This window comes from Nipponia nippon, unplaced genomic scaffold, assembly GCF_047370975.1.
Source record: "Nipponia nippon isolate SJK-2023a ecotype South Korea unplaced genomic scaffold, ASM4737097v1 scaffold_8, whole genome shotgun sequence".
Classification (NCBI taxonomy): domain Eukaryota; kingdom Metazoa; phylum Chordata; class Aves; order Pelecaniformes; family Threskiornithidae; genus Nipponia; species Nipponia nippon.
In genome coordinates this window covers 33333065-33354993 of record NW_028262402.1, presented here as the reverse complement: position 1 = coordinate 33354993, position 21929 = coordinate 33333065, and the positions used below count along the sequence as shown (strand labels likewise).

At 38.0% G+C, this 21929-nt stretch overlaps 1 protein-coding gene across 2 annotated transcripts in view; it reads right to left on the bottom strand.

Moving 5' to 3' along the window:
* Nucleotides 1–21929, bottom strand: part of FRMD3 (FERM domain containing 3) — a 150884-nt gene that overhangs the window by 25294 nt on the left and 103661 nt on the right. For both annotated transcript variants that reach the window (XM_087741522.1, XM_087741523.1), the window contains exons 6-12: nucleotides 21739–21862; nucleotides 9408–9495; nucleotides 7537–7625; nucleotides 5115–5178; nucleotides 4001–4089; nucleotides 702–776; nucleotides 70–138 (exon numbers count right to left, since the gene is read on the bottom strand). In XM_087741522.1, the coding sequence (XP_087597648.1) occupies nucleotides 70–138; nucleotides 702–776; nucleotides 4001–4089; nucleotides 5115–5178; nucleotides 7537–7625; nucleotides 9408–9495; nucleotides 21739–21862 (598 nt within the window). The remainder of the gene's footprint in view (nucleotides 1–69; nucleotides 139–701; nucleotides 777–4000; nucleotides 4090–5114; nucleotides 5179–7536; nucleotides 7626–9407; nucleotides 9496–21738; nucleotides 21863–21929) is intronic.

Below are 21929 nucleotides of genomic sequence, written 5' to 3'. Positions count from 1 at the left end.
GAGAGTTTCTCTGTGGAGAATAATAATCCTCCTTAGTCCTTAAACTTTAATTGGAATGTCAAGACATACCTGTGAACTTCAGGAGGTTCCCTCTGGATTTTAGAGCTTGCCTCCACAACCTCTTTGGCTACTTTCCCACTGCATTAAAACATGAAATAAATATTCAAGCAAATACTAAAATGAGCTCATTACATGCCAAGCACTATATGTACATGAACAATTAAGTTACATTAAAAAGAAAAAAAAGGAAAAGGCAAAAAAAATTCCCGTGTAGTGGATATATAATGTCCCAAATTAAAAATTCTGCTGACCACTTGTGTGCAAAGCTACTGGAGAAAAAGCAACCTTTTGTAGTAGAATGGTGAACTGTCCCACTAATGCACCCCTGGTCCAGAGCTGCCCAGTTACAGGGGACATACAATCTCTACACTAGCCATGCATCCTTGTTTTTACAGAAACTGCATCAAAAGGGGAGCCCTGTTCTGGTGAAACTGCTCTTTGACAGAAGTCTGCATGAAGCCTCCAATTTATTTTATAAGTGACACTAAAGAGACAACAGAAGATCTTTCGAATCCTGACCTGGATTAGATGTGAACAGGCCCTCAAGAAGGAAAAGCCTTCAACTTGCCATGAGTAATTACTGACATTTTCTCTTACTTTCTGAAATGGTTTACCATGAAAAACAAACAGCAAACACCCACCTATATCGAAATCTACTGCCTTTAAAAAATATCTTGCTGCTGGACATGGTCTTGATCTGACTGGATTTTGCATACCTTGAAGAAAAAGAACAGAGGGTGTCACATTTTCAGCACAGAAGGAACCTGATAAGAAAAAATGAACAAAGCCAACAACAAGCTTTGTTAGTTTTATACCACAAAGTAATAGTCAGTAATCAGGCTTTCCAACTTTTTTTAAGGCCTTTATACAAATTAGAACATAAAGCATACATAAAACAATTCAGACAGCACAGAACAACTGAACATAAAACAAGTGATTACTTGGATAGGAAAGCAAGAAAATTAAATGCCGACACTTGCTGCATCTCTAGGGACTTTCATTCACAGGATGAAGGAAAGACCATGGTACACCAAAAGTCCCTAGCACAAGTTTGCCCTAACACTACCTTGTTTGTGGGAAGATATGGCTATTTCCACTTTCCCACTAGTAAAGCAAATAACAGAAATAAAAGAAATAATAAAGAAGTGATAAGACTTGTCTCCAAAAGCAGTTGCATTTCCGATGTCTCTATACAGTCAACTTCTTAATAGCCTACATCATATACTACTGCTTCTTTCTAATGATGAAGTACACAGCAACCTTTTATGACAGTCTTTTATCACAAAGATCATGGAGGAGTATCTCAGACACATCATGTCCTTGATGTTCTCTGGCTTCAAAATGGCAAATTGATTTCATATCGAGTCGCTCATTCCCAGACACTAGTAGACAATCTTTTATGATTTATATCTTCTTGAAAATAACCACAACAGTCAACCCTGAGCCTGGATCAAGACAGGAGTAAAGCTCTGTTTTTCAAGACGTGCCAAGAGATCATGACCCTGTCTTAAATTCCAAGTCTGAAGCTCTTCTAAGCAGAGGAGAGGACCAAACCTAATTAAGGCAAAGTGTCATTATCATGAATTACTTACACAACCTGGCTACGTCTGTTCTAATTAGAATATCTTGTTGGTATAGAGAACATAGACAGGATTTATCTAATGTTCTTAAGTAACTAACAGTCCATGCTGTATAGCTCAGTTTCTCCAAAATGTATGAAAACTTTTGCTGTTTCAAAACTACTATCCTTAGCCTTTATTTACAGATTGCTTTGGCTTCAGTTTCATGTTTAGAGGATTGTGGTTATTTTTCTGCACTCTGCATGCTCCCATTACTATTTTCCAATCTGTTAGCCAGGTTCCTCTCCATTGAATATCACTACCAATCTTCATTTTACTAAAGTAGTCCTCTTTAAAGACCCACCAAAATCGAAACAGGCAAGCATAATTTTAAACAATCATGTTAAACAAATAACCCCACAGTAGTGCCCTGAAGACATTTGAAAAGTAGAAAAAAAATTGAGAGAAGCAGCCCTGCAGACACCAAGGTCAGAGAAGGAGGAGGTGCTCCAGGTGCCAGAGCAGAGACTACCCTGCAGCCCATGGAGAATACCATGGCGGAGCAGGCTGTCCCCCTGCACCCCATGGAAGACCATGCCAAAGCAGATATCTACACTGCAGCCTGTGGAAGACCCTGCAGTACAGCAGGTGGACATGTCCTGAAGGAAGCTGCAGCCCCTGGAGAGCCCACACAGGAGCTGGCTCGTGGCAGGAGTTGTGGCCCATGGGGAGGAACCCATGCTGGAGCAGTTTGTGAAGGGCACTGGAGCAAGGGAAAAGCGTGAGGAGGAAGACGCAGCAAAGAGAAACTGCTATGAACTCACTGCAACCCTCATACCCCATCTCCCTGAGCTGCTTGGGGCAAGGAAGATATAGAGGAGTTGGGAAAGAAGGAGTGAAGTTGAGCCTGGGAAGAAACAGGGGAGGGGTGTTTTTAGTTTTGTCTTTATTGTCATTTAAAAACAGAGTAGTCAAGTCTGTTTTGCCAGTGACAGTAATTCCTGCCTTAATCCCAACCCATGAGCTTTTTCGTCTTATTTTCTCTCCTTGACCTGTTGAGTACAGAGAGAATGAGAGAGCAGCTGAGTGGGCATCTGACACCTAGTCAAGGCCAAACCCACCACAACCATGTATTTGTGACCAAAAGCCAAGCAGTTAATATTACAACCATTCAACAATAAGAGCAGAAAGATGATATTCCTACGAGTCTCCCTCAGACATTTTTACTTCAAGCACTAATTTCTCTCCTTTGGGTGGGAATTGTTTCCTATTCCCTATATTTATTTCTAGTAACATAAAATAAAACTGCTCGAACACCATGCACTATTTTCCTACTTACATATACTTCCAATGGAAAACACTTCCTGATAATCTTTTTATTAATCCAGTCTCAAACACAGTAGATGTTAACACAGAGAATTAACAGCTGTATTGTGCCAGCTCATATTTCTTGTTTCTTCATTGAATATATCAATTGAATAGATTATATTGATATATTATCGTATCACTGTTGAGATTAAAGAAGGAATCTTCTCCAAAATAGAGCAGGTCATTAACATCCATGTTAGAAGACATGTTCTTCCTACTTAGTTATTATCTACCCTTAGAGCAGCCTCCTGGTGTTGCTATGTTCCAACACAGAAACAATATTTTTTATAAAATAATCAAGATGCTGTAAGGAGACACTAAGTAGGAAGAATAAAAGCTACATGCCTAAAGGGAAGCATCAATAAACAGATCTAACAAAGCCAATGGAGGGCAGAAAGAACACATAAAGGCTTTTTAACGAGGAATTACTTTCAGGTTCTCTTTTAGGGAACAGGGAGGAAGATACTCCTTTTTCTTGTCAATTTAGAGGCTTTTTTTTTTTAATTAGATGGCTGGCATCTTTCAAAATGTACCTAAGAAAATTTCTTTTTTTCTTTTTTCAATCATTGCAGAGAATTTTTTTTTTCAATCAACTTTTAGTAAACCTTGGATTTCAAGTAGGAGAAGATTACCTACCAGCAGAAGAGCCCAGAGAATCAAGCATAACATTGTTTCCTCCTTTCTCAAGGTATTCAACAGCAGGGCTAAGATTAACAACTATGTTCCCAGACACAAGTGCAGTACTGTGTCCATCCAATGTCACACTATGGAGTGGCAAAAACAGTGTGCTGGAAAAAGTGTAATTATTCACTGCCAAACCCCTCTTGCCTCATTCAGATTTTAAACAATTTATAATACAGGTCTGAAATGAAATAATATTCCCCATTAACTTCCATATTTTCTGTTTGCATTTTGAATTCTGTTAATGAAATGGAGCATTTCACATTGAACAATCTTCTACTCATGCACGTTTTTTTACTTTTAGTATAGATAATGACTTCAGGTTTACGTACTTGTAAAAAGCCTGGTTCTCCACCCCACATTTCCAAAGATGCTTGCAGGCTGCTGGTGTAGAGGTATGGAATGAGAGCACAGCCTTTTTCTAAGTGCAAGGAAAAGAAGGCAAATAAAAGTAATTAAAAGGTTGAATTCTCCAAGATTGAAGGAGCTGTACCTGACAGCATCACCATGAACCGGATACGCTGAAGACCAAGTTTTCCTGTGTAGCCTCTATCTGTCACCCACAGAAGTACAACCCATACATAGCTGACATTTAAACTGCCCAGGCACTTGTTTCAGAAATAAAAGGGGATGCTTTGGAGAGGGCAGAGAAGAGCAGATGTACCAGTAGCCTGTAGAATAAATCTGTACTGTATTCAGGCCAAAATCAAAGGAGGAAAGTCTCTATGTTCAATATTCCACATTGCACAGTTGCTGCACTACTTACCATCCACTTCTCCCTGCTCCCTATGTCCTAACATCAGATCTTCCTTCCAACCACACAAACAGTCCCTGATACCTCTGGCATTATTTCTTTCTTCCATTTTCTATTCATCACCTAGACTGGATCCAAAGCCTTAATCTTGGGCTATATCACTCTGCCCTAGGGGAAGAACTGATTATAGCATGCTGTAGGCAAAAATCTCTATGATTTCAATGGCAAGAGCCCAATGATCGGACTCCTAACTACCTAGGACAGACTCCAGCCTATTTACCTGACCAAGATTTGAGGAGATGATCATAAGTAGCCAAAAATACTTCACATTTATCCAAGTATCAAGGCCCACCTGAATTTTCAATCATATGCAGATGTTGGTCATGCCTTAGAGTGGGTGGGTGCAGCTTTAGCACTTTAAAATCCATTAAAACTTGACTACACAGATGACCAAACCCATGAGCAATCAACACAGCACTGTATTAATGTTAAGTGAGAAAAGTCTCAACCCTTTGCAAATTAGACACTCTTTTGACAACAGCAATATTCACATTCACTCATATTCTATATTTTAGTTACAATATAAAGTACGATTATTGATTGTTTAGAAATTTGTTTCGGTAAAAAATGATGTTATGTTATTGTTGACTCTAAATCAAATACAGAAGTTCTGTAAAAATATTAAACCTGACCTCTTTCTGAGCTCCAAACACATAAAAAGTCTTCCCTTCAAATTTCAGTTTATAGACATCACACCTAGAAAGAGAAAAATCATTTAAGTACAGGAAAAACAGACAGATCTACAGGTAAGAAAAGCAACTTGCATGCAAGTTTCCCTGATTCCCAAAGTCAAACAGGCTGTCAAGTGACAAAGAGCCTCAACAGACATCTTACAACCTTTAGCATAAAAGCATTTAATATTCTAATTTTCTTCAGAGCAGAGAACATAATCCCAGAGTATTTCTTTTACATCCCTACGCACCTTCAAAGAATTAACTTTGGCTGCTGGAAAATGAAGAGGAAATTAAAAGCAGGCAGAAGCTTATGTTTACATTCTATTTATTACACAGTTTGTAATTCCTCTTATTTCTTAAAATCTTGGAATTTCTAATGTAATTAAATTGAGGGAAAGAATACTTTTAGCCTGCATATGTTGCATAAGAAGGCATACAACTTTCTAGATACAGGCACTTTTTACCAGCAACATCTTATCTCTATCCTTATTTATTTGTGGTTTCATATCACACATCTTTGTAACTGACTACTTACAGACAGAACACAACAGGAAGGAAAAGAAAATGTTTGACAGCACTTATTACTGGGGCCTTGTGAGTTGCAAACCTATGTCAAAATTTAATTTAACCAAGGTTGAAAGCACAATCTACGTAGGGAATAGCAGTGCACCACATAAAGGCAATACGATGCCTCTGCTTAAATTGTAATGGAAATTTTGTCATTAGTATAGTTCAAATGGAGACACTGCAGTTTTTCATAAACTTCTTTGAAGATTTTGGATGTCAGATGGTTGAAATGGGAATGATTCTGGAAGCATGAACAATGCTATCCTGGAAACTTTATAACAAAAGTTTTGCTTTAACATTAAACAACAACAACAACAAATCATTCCAGTTGGGAAAGCTTTTCCATTGAAAAGGAAATCTCAGATACAAATTTGGATTTTTTACTGTGTAGTGCAAATTTCAGCTAATATCAGTTAAAGCTACTAGCACTCACTTCTAGGTCTCAAAAATGAAAGGAGCACACAGATAAATCTCACCAGATTGACCTTCCAACGGCCAGCGTAACACTGAGACAGCTTAATGGCTTTTCCTCCATCACTATTTCATTTTGTATCTGGTTTACATGCCAATGGACTAAATGAATACACCAAGATCTCCGAAGCGACAAGTTAACCTTGACTAACATTAAAAACTAAGCATTGCAAAACTCATTTGCCACAGTATGGTGGATACATGCTTGGCAAGTGCTATTCTCTTCTCCCTGCATCGTAGACTGACATTACAGTTACGCTGTCCTTATGTCCTTACGTTAGCACAAACCACTGAAGCACTGTGATTAGGGCTACCTGAAATTAACCCTAGGGAAGCTACATCACAAATCCAGGATCACAAATCAATGGTATTTGACAGACATCTCCCTAGAGCTCCACATGGAACTGAATCGTACAGACAGAACTACACTGACTTTATACCTCTGAGGATTTCAGATTAGTCAGCTCTCGGGGAGGTTTCTGTGGATATGCAGCAAAGAGCCCAGCTCCACACAGAAAAACACCTCACCATTTCTTCACCTCCTGCCCATCATTGTCCCTTCCACAAGACAAGCTGGGAGTGCTGAAGGAGAGCAGCCACATCTAAGTAACTGCTGTTGGCATCTGTTTAGCAGCAGGACTAAAACAAGATTTATCAATGTATGAGCATGACTATGCTCACTCTGCACCACATGGCTGAGAGCATGGCCAGCTGCCTTTACACCACCTGTGGGAGCTCGGTTTTACCTCTCCCTCAAACGTGGCCGAGGCTGCCCAATTAAGTTAAATGTTTTACAGAAGCAGAAAAGAAAAGCAAAGCCAGGCAAACGAATGACAATTGCCTAAATGTCCACATCTTAAAAAAAAGAGGCTAAAAAATAAAAATTCAAAGGTATTCTCACCTCCTCCTCTGCTTACCAAATAAGTTCTTTTATAGTTTTCAAATTGAGGTTAATTAAATGAGGAAATATCAACATTTCCAAGAGTGACAAATAAAGATGCAGGTGGACTCTTGTAAACTCTTCCAGACATCTCTGCCAATAAGCCTCACTGGTGATTTACAGCATAGTTGAAAAATCAACGCACTCATTTTTAGCATTTGTGCGTTATGTTGACTAATGCAACGTGTGGAATAATTTTCACTGAGGAAGAACGGGACCAAATTATTATTATCCTGCTTCTCATCTAAGATCCTTTAAAACAGAAACATGATGGGGCAAGAGAAGAAATATTCATGTGGTTCACCTTAAAGACAACAAATGCAGGCAAAGATATTAGGAAGAAGGGAATACACAGGAGAAAAGACTCTTGCGTATTAATCTACTCTTACTTCACATGCTTACCATTTTAACAAATGAATTCTTTTATTCCCCTGGAAAACTACAAATCCTGCAGCTGTGAATCCTAAAAATGTAGTCGTCCCCATTGAGTCCTTGAAAGAGAAAAAAGAAATATAATTTTCCCTTCATCCAGTGAGGTATTTCTTACTGATAGCATGAATTGTTACCACTATAGATTACCTTTGTTTTGTTTTCCTTTTCAAAATAAATTTTGCCTTCAAATTGTACACTTCTAAAGAACAAAGACTGCTCTTGGCAACACAGGCCTCATTTGTTTCTAGGCATTTAACTGAGTAACAGCATCTTCTGCTTTGTTTCTGTCTACCTGTAGCTGATGGCAATGGGGAATCCTTGGGTATACTTACTCATTTTGTTGAAAACATACTTCCGTGTATGTCCCATTCTTAATGTGCTGACTAACTACAAACCAGGGATTCGTATCTGCTTCGACACTGATGTTTTTTAAGATTTCACAATACATTGTTCCTCTGCAAGATGTTGTGTTGGAAGTACTGCTGACAGACAGCATTTACTACAATAAGCAAGTACTCTTGAGTACAAACTAGAACATATGGTGATACTTGCCTTTCAAATAGGAAAGACTTTTTTTAAAATTTTTAATTCCACAATAAAAGTTCTGGCTGATAGTTTTTGAGCAATACCCAGGTGAGTTTTGTATTAACTGGATTTCCTGTCCATCCCAAGTGCCAGACCCTCACCTTGCTAAAGTTAGTGAACTTTATTGTGCTTTGTGTTCCACCAATAAAATAAGGGGGAACAGAAAGAGTGATGCTTCTGGAGTAGCAGCCATAGCACTGGAAGGAGCACATCGTAAGGAGCCAGGGGAGCACCTTGCTTTGCAGTTCACTTCCAGAAGACTGAAAAATTTTCCTTAAGGACGGGCCGTGAACCCCTGCATGCCCCCGCACTACAAACCCTGCCACACAGGTAAAAAGGAAATTCTGAGCCAGTTTTGACTCTGTCCTAAGTGCCAACGTAAGTCTCTGGGATGCCCTCTGAAAACCTTCAGTATAGTTTTGAACTAAAGTTGACTAAGTAGCTGACTTCACTGAGCTCTGAACCAGACCCTGTATTTCACACAGGACCACCATTCCCAGCAAAGTATATATGGAATCTGATGCAGCTCTGTGTTAGAGCTGACTGATTAAGGGTGCTCACCACCAGAACAGCTAACTGGACAGCACTGCTGTTCCACCAAATGAAATTATATACCAGCCACAGTAAAAGCAGCAAAAACACGAAGCAAGTTACACTAAAAGCAAATACTGCAGATAATGCAGTTAAACCAAGTAATTAAAAATGCAGGTGTAAGGCATAATCAGAACTGGTAACTAAAATCACCTTCTTATAGACTACCACAAAACAGCAAAAAGTGGAGGAATATGCAAACGTATATCCGGTTCTCCCCTCTGTACATTTGGTTTGCTGTTCTTCCGAAGATTTGCATATTTTGATGGTGTTTGAAAAACTAATCTGCCAAGGACTAACAATTTGTTGCACCTTCTGGACAAGAATAACACTGGATCCTGAAAAACTTGGCAAACAGAATATTTCACACCTGGAGTATTTAGAGAAACCTTTGCATTAAATGCAAAGAAATTATGAAGTATAATCAAAGCTTTTGTTATGACGGTCTACTACATTCTCCTATGATGTTCTGCTTCCTCTGGAGAAACCCTTCCTTTGACTGATGTAGAAATGTAAACCAATGTTCTTCCAAGGCTTAAAAGTAATATGTAGTTCCAGGGCAAGTTCTTTTACAAATTACGCCCTATTGGTGCCTGGATAAAAAACAGAGCTAAATCAATTCAATTAATGGCTTCTTATTAAATGTTAGTAAAAAGAACTGTTACCTTGCAAGGGTGAGGATCAACACCATAGGTTTCCAAAGAATATGCTTTTAGGAGCAAGTTAAATTCAGCGACAGCTGGGCTCTGACCTCTGAAATTACAAAAGAAACAGTAGTTTTACAGCAAACAGAAAATAGGAGAAAAAGACTTTTTGACTGAAGGGTTTAAATGCCTAAAAAGGGTGGAAAGACAAGTTCTTACTGAAATATATTCTATTTCTAAACTACTTCAATCATGTTCTGTTTATAATATAAAGATAGAAAACTTTTCACGTTTTCTCATGCTGAATTGTACAGTGCCTGCTGTTTTCAGGGAAATTCTGATGTTTTCTCAATCCTGAGATAATATGTTATGCAGTTAACCAGAGTTATCCAATATCCTGCAAGTATCTGTTGTCTTTTGATATACATGCACATCAGCCTGAATATGAAATAAACCTCAGAATCTTTTTTCCACAAACTCTTGCTCTCCAACTTGTTTAAAAGCATTGTGCAGATTAACAAACATTCCTTCCAGTGCAGGGTATAAACATGGCAATCATATTACACTGTCTACTCAGATGCATGCCTAATTATAGCAGTGCCTGTTACCATCATGATAGTTCAAAATCTGTCAGCATTTCCATTATATGCTCCTATTTTTAGGGTGTCTATAATCAACCAGGAATATACACTAAAGCCTGAAACACGGCATGCAAGACTTGAGTTCTAGAGTAAGTTTTACTATTTGATTTTTGCTCTCCTAACTAACACAGATTTTCAATGCCTGTTTGTCAGTGAACTGTTCCAAGTATTATTTTATTCATGTATTTACATGACTAGAGTATGTCATTCTGATAGATAATATGGTTTTGTGACAATGAGCAGTGCTTAGGACCTTTAGAAAGCCAGGCCTCATAAATGCTTCTCATGCAAATCATCCAAAAAATGAGCCATAGACAAATCTGCAAGGAACACAGCAATAGTCATACTTTATCTTACCCCTCCATTTTGGGGTCCAGTCTCACACTGTGACCAATGGCACTCAGGAATTGGCCTTTAAAAACTGCTCTGTGCACTGGTGTAGAATAATTTCCCTGTAAGTCTGTTATCCCCCAGTAGCTAGAAACCAACAAGCATTGACATAAGAGATTCAGTATCCAGCCCAAAGTTCAGTTTAACAATTAAGAAAATGTCTAGCACGCTTGTGGATGTCAAATCCTATTTTGAACCTACCAAGCTGATGCCCTGTGGCAATCTAAGTGTCAATAACCTCTTCTGTTACAAAGTTTTAATTCATGCTCATTTGTCCTTCACTGCTTATCATCTCCCAGTCAATCCCATGATACTTGGCTTCTTTGGATACTTGGATACTTTGGATACTTGGATATTTTGGCTTCTTCCACATGTCTTTTGGTCCTCCTTGATACTACACTACTTGCACTTTATTTCAGATCACATTTTTGTTGATGTTTAGCTTTTAAATAATAAAAACCACATGAGATTAGAGAAGAAGTGCCCTTCTTGCTCCTTCTTTTCTTGCCCTCTTTCTCACCACTTTCCAATGGAGAAGAATATGTAACAAATGGAACACCAAAAATTGCAAATGTGCATTTACACAGCTAAATATTTAAGGGGAAGACAGCACAAAAGCAGCAAACAAAACAAAAATGCTTATTTTGCCCAATCAACTTTCTGATGGCTCTATTAAACTGTTTTTCTCCTTTTTCAATACCAATAAATTACAACTTTAAGTGTAATCACAACTCTAAGACCATAAATGAGCCTTAAAAATGCAACAAGTTTGTTTCATGTACCAACGAACTGCACTGGACAGAAGTAATTAACTAACTTGACCTAAATTACTTAGAATGCTTATGTTGTATAGTGAAAAGCCAAACAAATAGATGGTTTGGTCGTTTATTGGAAATTGGGCCTTACAGAAAAATAAGATCATAAACTGCATCTTTTCCCCACCTCCCTTTGCTGGTACAAAGGAAAGTAGTCAGTCTTCTGGTTTGAAAGGACCAAAAAGGGACAAATCATTTAGAACAACGTGATTTCAGGGTTTTGGCATTTCCAAAACAGAAAAAAATATTAAATTTCAGTTATGATTAAAGAGACACATTAAAAAAAATTAGCATGCTCTCTTCACCTATAGCCTCTGAAACTATGCTGTCTTTGTGCACATCAAGTGGAACAAGCTGTGGTACTTGGAAAAAAAAAGCAGAAGACATGGACGAGCTTGATCTTATCAGATTACAGGCTAATCAAATGGCTACTGTGCAAAGCCTTAAAAGAACATCATAAAGCAGAAGAGTCAAGGGCAATATCAAATGAAAAAATCCTCATTCATCCCTTATCAAGGGATTAATATTCAAGCCTTGATAATATGCTTTTCATCTGTAACTTAGCAATGAAATTTTCCTTACTAAATAAAAATGTAACTATAGCAAATCCTATCAGCAAAGAAAAGTCAACATTTCCTTTATCAGTCACTGATTTAACATTAGATATGCCTTTGATTGGCTTTGTTAAAAAGCCTTTAAGCTGTCTACATGCAACAAACATCCTTACACAAAAATGTATAGAGTTTCCTCACTTATGCACGTGTTTCAATTAATGCCTGTTACAGCGGAAAAACAGGGAATATTTAGACAGTGCATCTTTGCTGTTTTGTAACTCAGTTCTCTCAGGAAAGTCAGGTCTCTCTCTCTCAGTGCATTCACTCCTTTTGACCTTATATTACTTCCCAAATTTCTCAGTATGTATTCAGCATTAAATGCTAGATGTATTCCCTTTCCATATGTTGCAGCCACTATAGCACCCAGCTGCAGCATGCCAAAGGTTTTGAACAGGACCAGTAAAAGAAACGATTACAAGGAAAAGTTTCTGTGTACCATACAAATAATAAAATGTGGATTACTTGTGAAATTAGAGCTCCACAGTTATTAGCTACGAATTAATGACTCAACCTAGGAATCAATCCATCTAAATGTTCCTAATAAAATTTTAATGAAACAAAGACTTTAATAGAAGACTGAGAAGTCTGCAACATGTTCTGTTTTTTCCTTTAGGCTCATGAGAAGTACACGCTAGAGTATGCACAAGCTCTGTTTATTCCCCACAGGGCTCCCAACTCTGAAGCACTTCAAAGGCCAGGAAGCTCAACATGGGAATACTTCTAGGGTGTGCCACAGCAATGATCTACTTGTTTTGCTAGCTGCCCACACTGATTCACTCTAGAATTTTCTTCCCTTCATACCTTTCCTTTGAGGTATGTATCTGTTACAAACCAAAGTAGTGAAACTTAGTGAAAGTCAAGGATGAGATAGCACAGGATTGAGCATTAATACCTTTTAACAGAGAAGACTATACAGCAATAACAGCAAAGAAAAAGCATTTTCAATGCTATTCTCAGTTTCTTGCTTCCTGAATGACCTTGGTGAAGTCACTTCATCTATCTTCTCTGATTCTCTTACTGACTTGAAAAGTGCTGTGAGATACTACTATTAACATACTACTGCTAAAATGCATAACTATTCTCCATCCTTTTGTCTCATCTCTATGTCAAACAAAGTTACTTGCTGCAGAATATAACAGCAATACTGTACTTGAGCATGCCCCATGTACTGTACTTGAGCATGCCCCATGTACAATTTATTTCTGGGTATTTATGGTCTGTAGGGTGTTTGCATGTAATTAATTCAAAAAATAAACATGTAGGTATATAATGATCTGGCCCCTAGAAACATTACATATTCACCTCCATGCAAACCAGGGAAAAGTACCAGCCTTAAAGCTTTAAATAACATAGGCTCAGTCTCCATCAAACACCCTTGGCCCAACTCTGCAACTGTTCACATACTTCACTGTAGTCTCAGAAGAGACCACAGTGACTATTTCAAGAAGGATTTCCATCTATAAAATATTCTCCTTGTTATATCCCAGATCTTGTACAGGACATCCCTCAGCAGAACAGGGTTACCTGGGTTTCCTTTTAACCTAAAAAAAAAGCTGGAATTCTGCATAAAGCATCAACATGTTTAGCTATACCATATACTGATCACAGAACTGCTTACCACATGGCTGAGGTTTTGCTGTTGTTTCTTTAAATCTTTTTACAGGTGGTTGAGACTCCAATTGCTATACAATTATAGTGCTAAGGTCTTGAGAAGTTTTTACTTCTCCTTTAAGCTCAGAAGATTTTGGCAGACAGTACAGATGTTTTAAAATACAGTCTGTCTGCTAGTATTTCTAGTCACGATTAAGGTGCTAAGGAGGACTATGTGGTATTGAAACACAAATCTGCTACAATTATCAGTGTTTCAGTTGTACTGGAGACAATAGTACAATGGTGGTGATAACTTCAAAGAAAAGCACTAAATGAAGACACTGGTAAACAAAATTGTGTTGTAGGTTGTGGCTCAGTTTGTCAGAATAACGAGGTCAGGCTTTGCACATTGCCCAGGCAGCAGCACTGCTCCCCTGAGAACTGCCCGGGCCACCAGCACCAGGGAAGGAAAAAACATTTAAATGGGTCTGCGTATGAAAAGATACCTTATCACCTGGCAAGTAGCTCTATTGCTGAAATGTTGCTGGAACATATAAAACTTAGAAAACTGTAAAACACTCAAATATCAATTTTAACTTAATTTTAACTTGCACTGCAAAATTGTTTTTTTTTCCCTGATAGACAGAATCTAGGATGAGAAAAACCTGAATAATCACTTTAAAACAATAATCAAACTCTTTTACTGAGTCTATTAAATGCTTATGGGTTTAATTTTACACCACACACAGTGTAATGACATGTGCCACTTACAAAACTCCATCTACCAGAACATTTCAAATTACTTGTGTCCTTCAGAGATCAGGCTGAGACATATCTCTGAAATCTGTGTTTAGGTATTTTTATTTCAACTTTACTTCATAAATTGATGCAGTGATGCAGACGGCTTTAAGCCTACTCAACAGACAGAATACATTTACAGAGCAGATGCAGTTTTAATTTACTTATTATTAATTAAAAATCTATTCCCATGATACAGAGACATCTACTGAGCTATCCGTTTTTAACATCACAGTAGATTCATCTTTCTGGTCCAGACACACCTGGCCTGTAAAGCCTTCTGCCAAATAAAGAAGAGGTGAGGAGGGAGGAGAGTGGCAGAGGAAACAGGTCCTTGCAGCTGATGAAGAAATCCCTACATTGTAGAAATTCACACAGACATCTGAGCTCAGCAGTATGCTAAATATGCAGAACCTGAATCCAAACATCACCATGAGACAGGCAACAACTAGCTCAGTAAAGAAAATAACCACATTTGTGGATCATAATTATGACTACTCTTCCTGGGGGGCAGGGGGGAAGCATATGCACATAGACACACACACAAAATAAATATTTTCTAAAGCCTAAAAATTATCAATGTTACAATAAAAGCAGCTACCTTTTTCAGTTCAAGTAGATTATCCTTTCTACTGAATACTTCTTGGAATTCCCCTTAAAAGAAAAATCACAGGTATTGATACATCTTTTCAGTTTTTCCTTGTATCAGATAGACCTTTGGGAAAAGAGGAGGGAAAAGACACCTGTGAAGTTCCTTTCTCTAGATTACTGCTACAGCTGCATCTTCCATTAAAATCATGCTCAGGTAAAGCTGCTCCTCACCATAAAGCTTCTGGAAATACTCTCTCTGCCATGCAAACACCAATCCAACAAAACAGCATCTCACTCTTACTATTTTCTGGTAAGTGCATCCAGAATTACAGGTACGGCTCCTTAATTTTAATTGGTTTTAAGCACACTTCTGTAACAAAAAAAAATGGTTCAGAAGTACAAAGCTTTGAAGAAAGCAACACATACATCATTCTTCAGGGAAAGGACTAGGTGACCAGGTGAACCTGTTATTTCAGACTTCTAATAAATATACATTCCAGCCATCTCTCTAATTCAGTCAAATTACAACTGATGGGAATTCTGGAGAATACACCAGAAAAATATAGCAGAATAGAAACAAACAAATTATTCACCTATTACAGCAAACACAATGGCATTTTAATGCCAGATTGCTAAATTAGAGAGAATTAGATAATTTTGAAGTTGCAGTGACATATGCCAACATACAGCCTGATGGATAAATCTAAACGCGTACACTGGGAAACTGTACATGAGCCAGCATGGGCTGTCAAGGATGTGGATATTTAGTGCAGCTCAGGGCTGTAATGTAGGTGGGACCCCGAGCAGCTGTCACCACTATCTGCCTGTGAACTCCCACTACACATCATCATCCTCCTCAGCTCTCCAAAGTCCTTGGCATACTTTGCAGAGCTGAGAACTACAAAGACTCTGGCTCCTTAGGCCTGGAAGTCAGCTATCCCTGCTGTAGCCCAAGTCCTATCCTTTTCCAAACTCCCCCTCCCCCTCAACAGATCCTCAGTCCCCAGCAGAGTGGCTTCTGTCTCCTGTAATGTGACTTGCAAGCTTTGGAGCACACCATGTGTCCTTCCGATCAGACTCCCTTCATGTATACAAGACCATTAGATACCGATGTGCTTAGGTTAGTACAAGAAGCTAAATATAAAGCGCAGATGAGCACGCTGCCAGCATTAAACGCGTAAGAGCAGATAATATGTAGTTTTAATTGCAAGAAGCTTTTAAATGAAATACAAGATCCACCTCATTCTGGACTTGCTAAACAGGAATTTAGTTTTAGCACTTTTTAATGTATTCAACAGCATGCAAGAAGTTGCTTTAATCTTGGATCAAACGATATTAACACCCACAAAGAGAAGCATTTTTTAGCAACGCTTGCCAAGTCTTCTAGGACAGCCTCCCAGAACATACTCTGATAGTAACATTTGTAGTTATGCTTGCCAGTGTCTCCACTCACAGCTCCACGTCTGCACGAGAGCTGGAGAGCCAAATCAGCAGAGACCAAGAAATCCTGTACTCCTGCTGGCACCAGAGTCTAAACACCCATGGTAACCGATGGTACGGTGAAGGGAATACAGCAAGAGTTAGAGCAGCGGAGGAAACTTAAAAGTGCTTAAGTCCCCACCGAGTAGTTACAGTGTAGATGATGCAGCAAAGGATAAAAATGTTGCATGCCTTTCAAATAAAATTTAAGCAACACTTCTCATTTAGTTTGAATCAAAGACAAACATTAATTTGCTACTCTGGTTTTCAGGAAAATACTACCCTTTAGCTTAAAAGTTTAAATTGCTTTTGAGACAGTTAATAGCAGAACGTGGCAGTGATTTCATGCCCTCAAAGGAAACTTTTTCTTCTCCCAAAAGATGTTCTCCCACATATGACTTTTGCAAGAGCTGGAGTATTTGATACACACAATGGAGACGACAGCCAATTCAGTAGCACTCAACCTTCTTGAGCCTGTATCCACACTGGCCATCCCAAGCAAAAATAAGTAACTTGCATTTACCGATATGAGTTCAGCCTGGGAAACAGGCATTTGAACAGGTCATGTAACTCTATAATTTACTGTGCAAACTTAATGTTTCCATAGGGCTTTCAGATGAATTAATGGCTGTTTACATAACACTTCCCTATAAATTAGATGGCATAATATTTCATATCAGAAATAAGTAAAAATGGATCATTAGTTTTCAGGTGGGATACCAAAAAAAAAAAATCTTTGTTCTCAACCACTGAGTCCTTTCAAAAAAGAAAAAAAGGGGAAAAAAAACATGATTCCTACAAATATAAATTCCCTTGATAGGGATTTACGTGGATCTTCTGTTTGGAAATCTCTGTATTTTCAGGTGTCTGGCCTCAGGGAGCTCTGGCTGACTGGTATGTTTCAAGAGCCAGGGAATTTTATCAGAGTAACACATGTTCTGTTAAAGGACATAAGATTTGATATAAATTCATAGGAAGGAATTTTTGTCTTGGAAAACGGAGAAAGGAATGTGACTGCACTAAAAACATCTGATGTTTTATTTGGTTATCTGAAGCAAATCCCACAGTTGTAACACCACCAAAGTTGATTTGGAACTAGTACTGACACAGTTGCATTCATATGTACAAAGTCCATTCTTTTGTAAGAGGAGCCCACAAAATCCAATAGCAATAGCTAGAAGCAACACTGGGCCAGCCATAATGCAGGTTTCCCAAACAAACAATCAGTACTAATTCTGCCATGGAAAAAGTACAACTGTTTTGGGAACATCTGAAAGAAGCAAACTCCTGATATGTTAAAAAAAAAACAAAACAAAACAACAAAACAAAATCTCAAATCCCAAAGAGATTATTAAGATCACCTCAGTGATCTTTCACATAAAACCCCAGTAATCCTAGTAATCCCTGCTGTTATGCTTGAAGAATTAACCTTTCACGCAGCTGCCTTCTCCTCTACCTAGAAGATTTAATGACTCTGCTTAACCTCATTTGATGGGTTAGTTTTGTTTTGATTTTCCACAAATCTGTACAGAGTTCTTCACTCTATTTTTGTTAAGCTGGGGGCTTTTGGTCACCAGAAATAAAAAAGAGCTATGGCTTTATACACTGAGCACAATGCAGTGTATTAAATACCTTTAATACTGCCAAAATAGGTGAGAACTGAACGTGTGTTTCCATGTACTTTTGTGTGGAAGTCAAGTAAAAGAAAATAAGTTATTTTTAACCTGGATCATTTCACTGATGTGATTTACAGTGCAACCTTACAAACACTTGCACACATTTAACTAAAAGGGATAAGGGACATGCAAATCAACAACCTGGGGAGGGACCTTAGCATTCACTTCACTTGAAGAAGAAGGTATACCAGAATACACTCACACAATATCTAGATTTTTATGGCCCAAATTGTTTCCAGTCGTGGCAGGGAAACAGAAATGCAAACAGCTATTAATTCAGTAGCCATGCTCTATTGTAACGATACCCAAAAACATAACATTGGAATCAATTTTTAATTCTTTTAAGAACAAGTCTCCAAGTCTCATCAGTTCCTAGTGCACCCTCACATATTCTAACACTTAAATCATAGAAGCATTATCTCTTCACCTCCCAGTGGTATAGCGTGTTTCAAAAGAGGACTTAACTTGGAACGACAGGAAAATGAGAATAGGTTTTGTGACAAAATCAAGGTAGGTGTTTGCCCCACCACTGGTAAGGATCAATTAAATTATTCCTGTACCTCTCTCTTTCTCAAAGAGGGCAGAACAGTTTATTAAAGTTCAGAAGACAATTAATCACAGCTCAATAAAGCTGACATGCATTTCTGTCCGTCACACTTATATTTTTGCAATTAGGTGCAGTGGAAAGTCACATAAAAGGTCATATTTTGCTAAAATCCAATTATGTTCTCATAGCCACAAAGGATAAGAAATATGGGCACCATGTCATACATCTGTTTTAATTAATAAGAAAAAGGCTTCTAAATGACACAAGATGAGTCACTAAGTCACTGGCAGCTGTCACAGTACCCTATTGCTGCTTCCCAGACATTCCCCTCACTGTCTTCATGCGCCTTTCAAAAGGAAAATTCTTCCATTATGCTGCAGGACAGAAGAAAAGAGGTACCCAGTAAACAGTCCTTGAGGATGCCGAGACAGGATTCAGTGAAGAACTGTCCCCTTCCAAGTCACCAGGCTTTAGTTATACGGGAGCCTGCTGCAGGAGAGAGATGCTATGATCTTTGTTTATTTACACATGTGAAGAAAACAAAGAACTTGCAGTGCTCAAACTCGGAAGTAATTCTTCTGAAGGTAGCAGACTGGCAGCTGGATAAAAACGTCTTAGTGTCTTCTGCTCTCCTTACATGTTAGCTCTCAGCTACCACATCACTCAAGTATCTTGTTACAAAAAGGCCAGGCGAACCTTCTGCAGCATTTTTAAAAATACTCACTGAGCAGCAAAATATTAATTCTTATCAGAAAATTCAACTTGCTGAATGCAGGGAAACAGACGTGCTGATCAATATCAGACAGAAGCCTGTAAGCTCAGTGGTTTTTCTAATCATCTTTTTCCAGCTAGATAGGGAAATCTGATCATCTAGCACTGGACCTCTCTATATATAGTTCATTATATGACAAATATGTTTTATTAATTTATAGTCCTAGAACAGAGATCCACGGAATTAAATATCCAGAAAAAGGTAAAACTTCTATGTGAGTAGTGAATGTCTGATGTAAAAAATGTAATAGGATGATCAATTCTGGGAAGACAGAGCTACAGTGGAAAACTGACAGATAGTAGCTATCCAGACAGCCCTGAAACTGTCTTTGTAACCAGACAAATAGGTAAGGCACATCAGATGCTGACATAAGCAAAAGAAAAGAGGAAAGAAAGAAAACAGTTCCTGAGGGCCGCAAAGAGCTATAATCCGCTGAGCCTAGCATTCGTAACATACAAATTGGTAACATCTAGAATAGAAAGAGAATTAAGGAACATATACATACAAGTGGGATATATGAGGAGAGTTCTGCTATAAACTATAGTTATGCCTCAAACACCTCCTGCAATTCTTTGCAGCAATCAGCAGATCCACAGGCAAAAGAAGTCGGGTTAATACCATCTGATTTGCAAAAGGCAATAATGAATAGTGTCCCTCACTAAGACTACTGAAGAAATTTAGTGGACATCCTTACATGCTGAGCTGGCATTGATGGGAGGAATGCATGACTAGGAGAATCCCAGAGGGACCTGTGTGAAGGCTTGTAACATTTACTATCACAGGATCAGGAACATTACACTAACAGGAAAGGAGGGTTAAAAAATGAGCTAAAAAATGTGCCTGATTATTCATAATAGAGGAACTAGCAGATTAAATTCAAAATGGATGGGCAGAATTATGCACAAAAGGGAAAAAAAAAAAACAAAAAGCAAACAAACAAAAAAAAACCCCAAAACACCACAGAAAAATACATCTCTCCTAGGGCTATAAAATACAAAAAACACCAGCTTTGGCTAACCACCCTTCCTTCCCTTCTCCCACCTTTAAATAAAGGACTAGCCTGTTCTTGAAAGACTGAATGGATCAAAATCTTTTCAATTGCACCTTGGCTTAATTGATGAAAGATCTTGGTTTTTGAAGGCTGAATTTATCCTTTGGAAATCTGCAGCCACTGTATGGAACAATACTGAAAGTAAGATAAATTCTGTTTTCTTTTTTAACAGTCTGTTTCTGTGGGTCTGTGTAAAGTGCAGCCTGGACTGCTCTAAAATATTAGATACAGATAAAGAAATATAAAAAAGTATATAGGTTTCAGGAAGGAAAAAAGAGAAGACGCATTAATAGTGGCAAGCTTACTGTCATGAATGTTGCACTTCAGTTGAACAACATATTTGATATGCTTCTGGAAAAAAAAGTGTTTTAAGCTTTAACTCCTCTGAAAAGGAATTTTTCATTTTTTTTTTTTTCCCAGGAATTTGGTGTCTTACAATCTAATTTTTGCATAAATAGTATTCATATACTTAAGCAAAGCATTTACATACATTGCAATATGAAAACAAAACATAGAGGTTTTAAGCAAGTGCACAGAGACTTGTAATCTTTGAATAAAACTTGTCCTTCTACTTCATCTAATGAATCATTTGCTTTCCTTTGATTTTCTTCACATCCTATTCCTCTCCAAGTTTTCTGAGGACTATCCTGAACTAAGCAAAATGACTAGGGCATCATGCAAGCTACTGTCGCAACTGCTGTGCGTGTCATTCGCTGACAATCCTGAAGAGGGTATAGTTGCACAACGCACTACTACTCTTCTGACACACCATACTTCAGGGACACATTCAACTTTGAAACCAAAAGATTGATTAATCTTTCTCCGTTCCCCTTTGTCACACTATTAAAAGTTTAGGACAGAAAAAGAGCATGCAGAGTTCTGAATCTCACCTCTCTAGTCTTCCAAAGAAGTTATTTAAAGACATTTCTTTGCAATTCACCACTATGTTAATAACCTACAGATAAAATAACTTAATTACAGTTTCAGTCAGGTCAATATCTATGACGAATTTTATAATTGCACTACATAGAGAAATTTCACAGCAAAAGACGTAAGTGTCATCCCTAAATGAAAGATCTTATTCCACTAATCAACCAGAGCAGCACTCATGATGTGAGCCGCTCTCACTAACCAGACCTACACTTCAAGCAACTGCAGTCTAAATTACCAACACACGTGCAGGAATCAGCTATGATTAATGAAGGTTAACAGGAAAAGAAAACCCACTAAGCTGAAACCGCATTTTCAAATACAGCATATTAGATAGTATATTGGTAAAGCACCTCTTATAATCCAAGGAACAAACCCTTCTAAGTTAACATACACTATTTGGATACAGATAGAAGTATTTCTTAGCTGTGTCTTTACCAAACAGCATTCTAAATTACCTGAATTCATTTTTATGCATTTCAGCTATTTTCTTCTCGAGCTTTTGTGACTGCTTGGGAAAAATCTTAAAGTCGCTGATGTAATTCTCTGGGTGTTCATCAGGATCATAATCACCAAGTTCAGCTAAACAGATCCGAAATACAAAGCAAAACAGAAAATTTAAATTGCAACATTAGTTAATAAGGAAAAA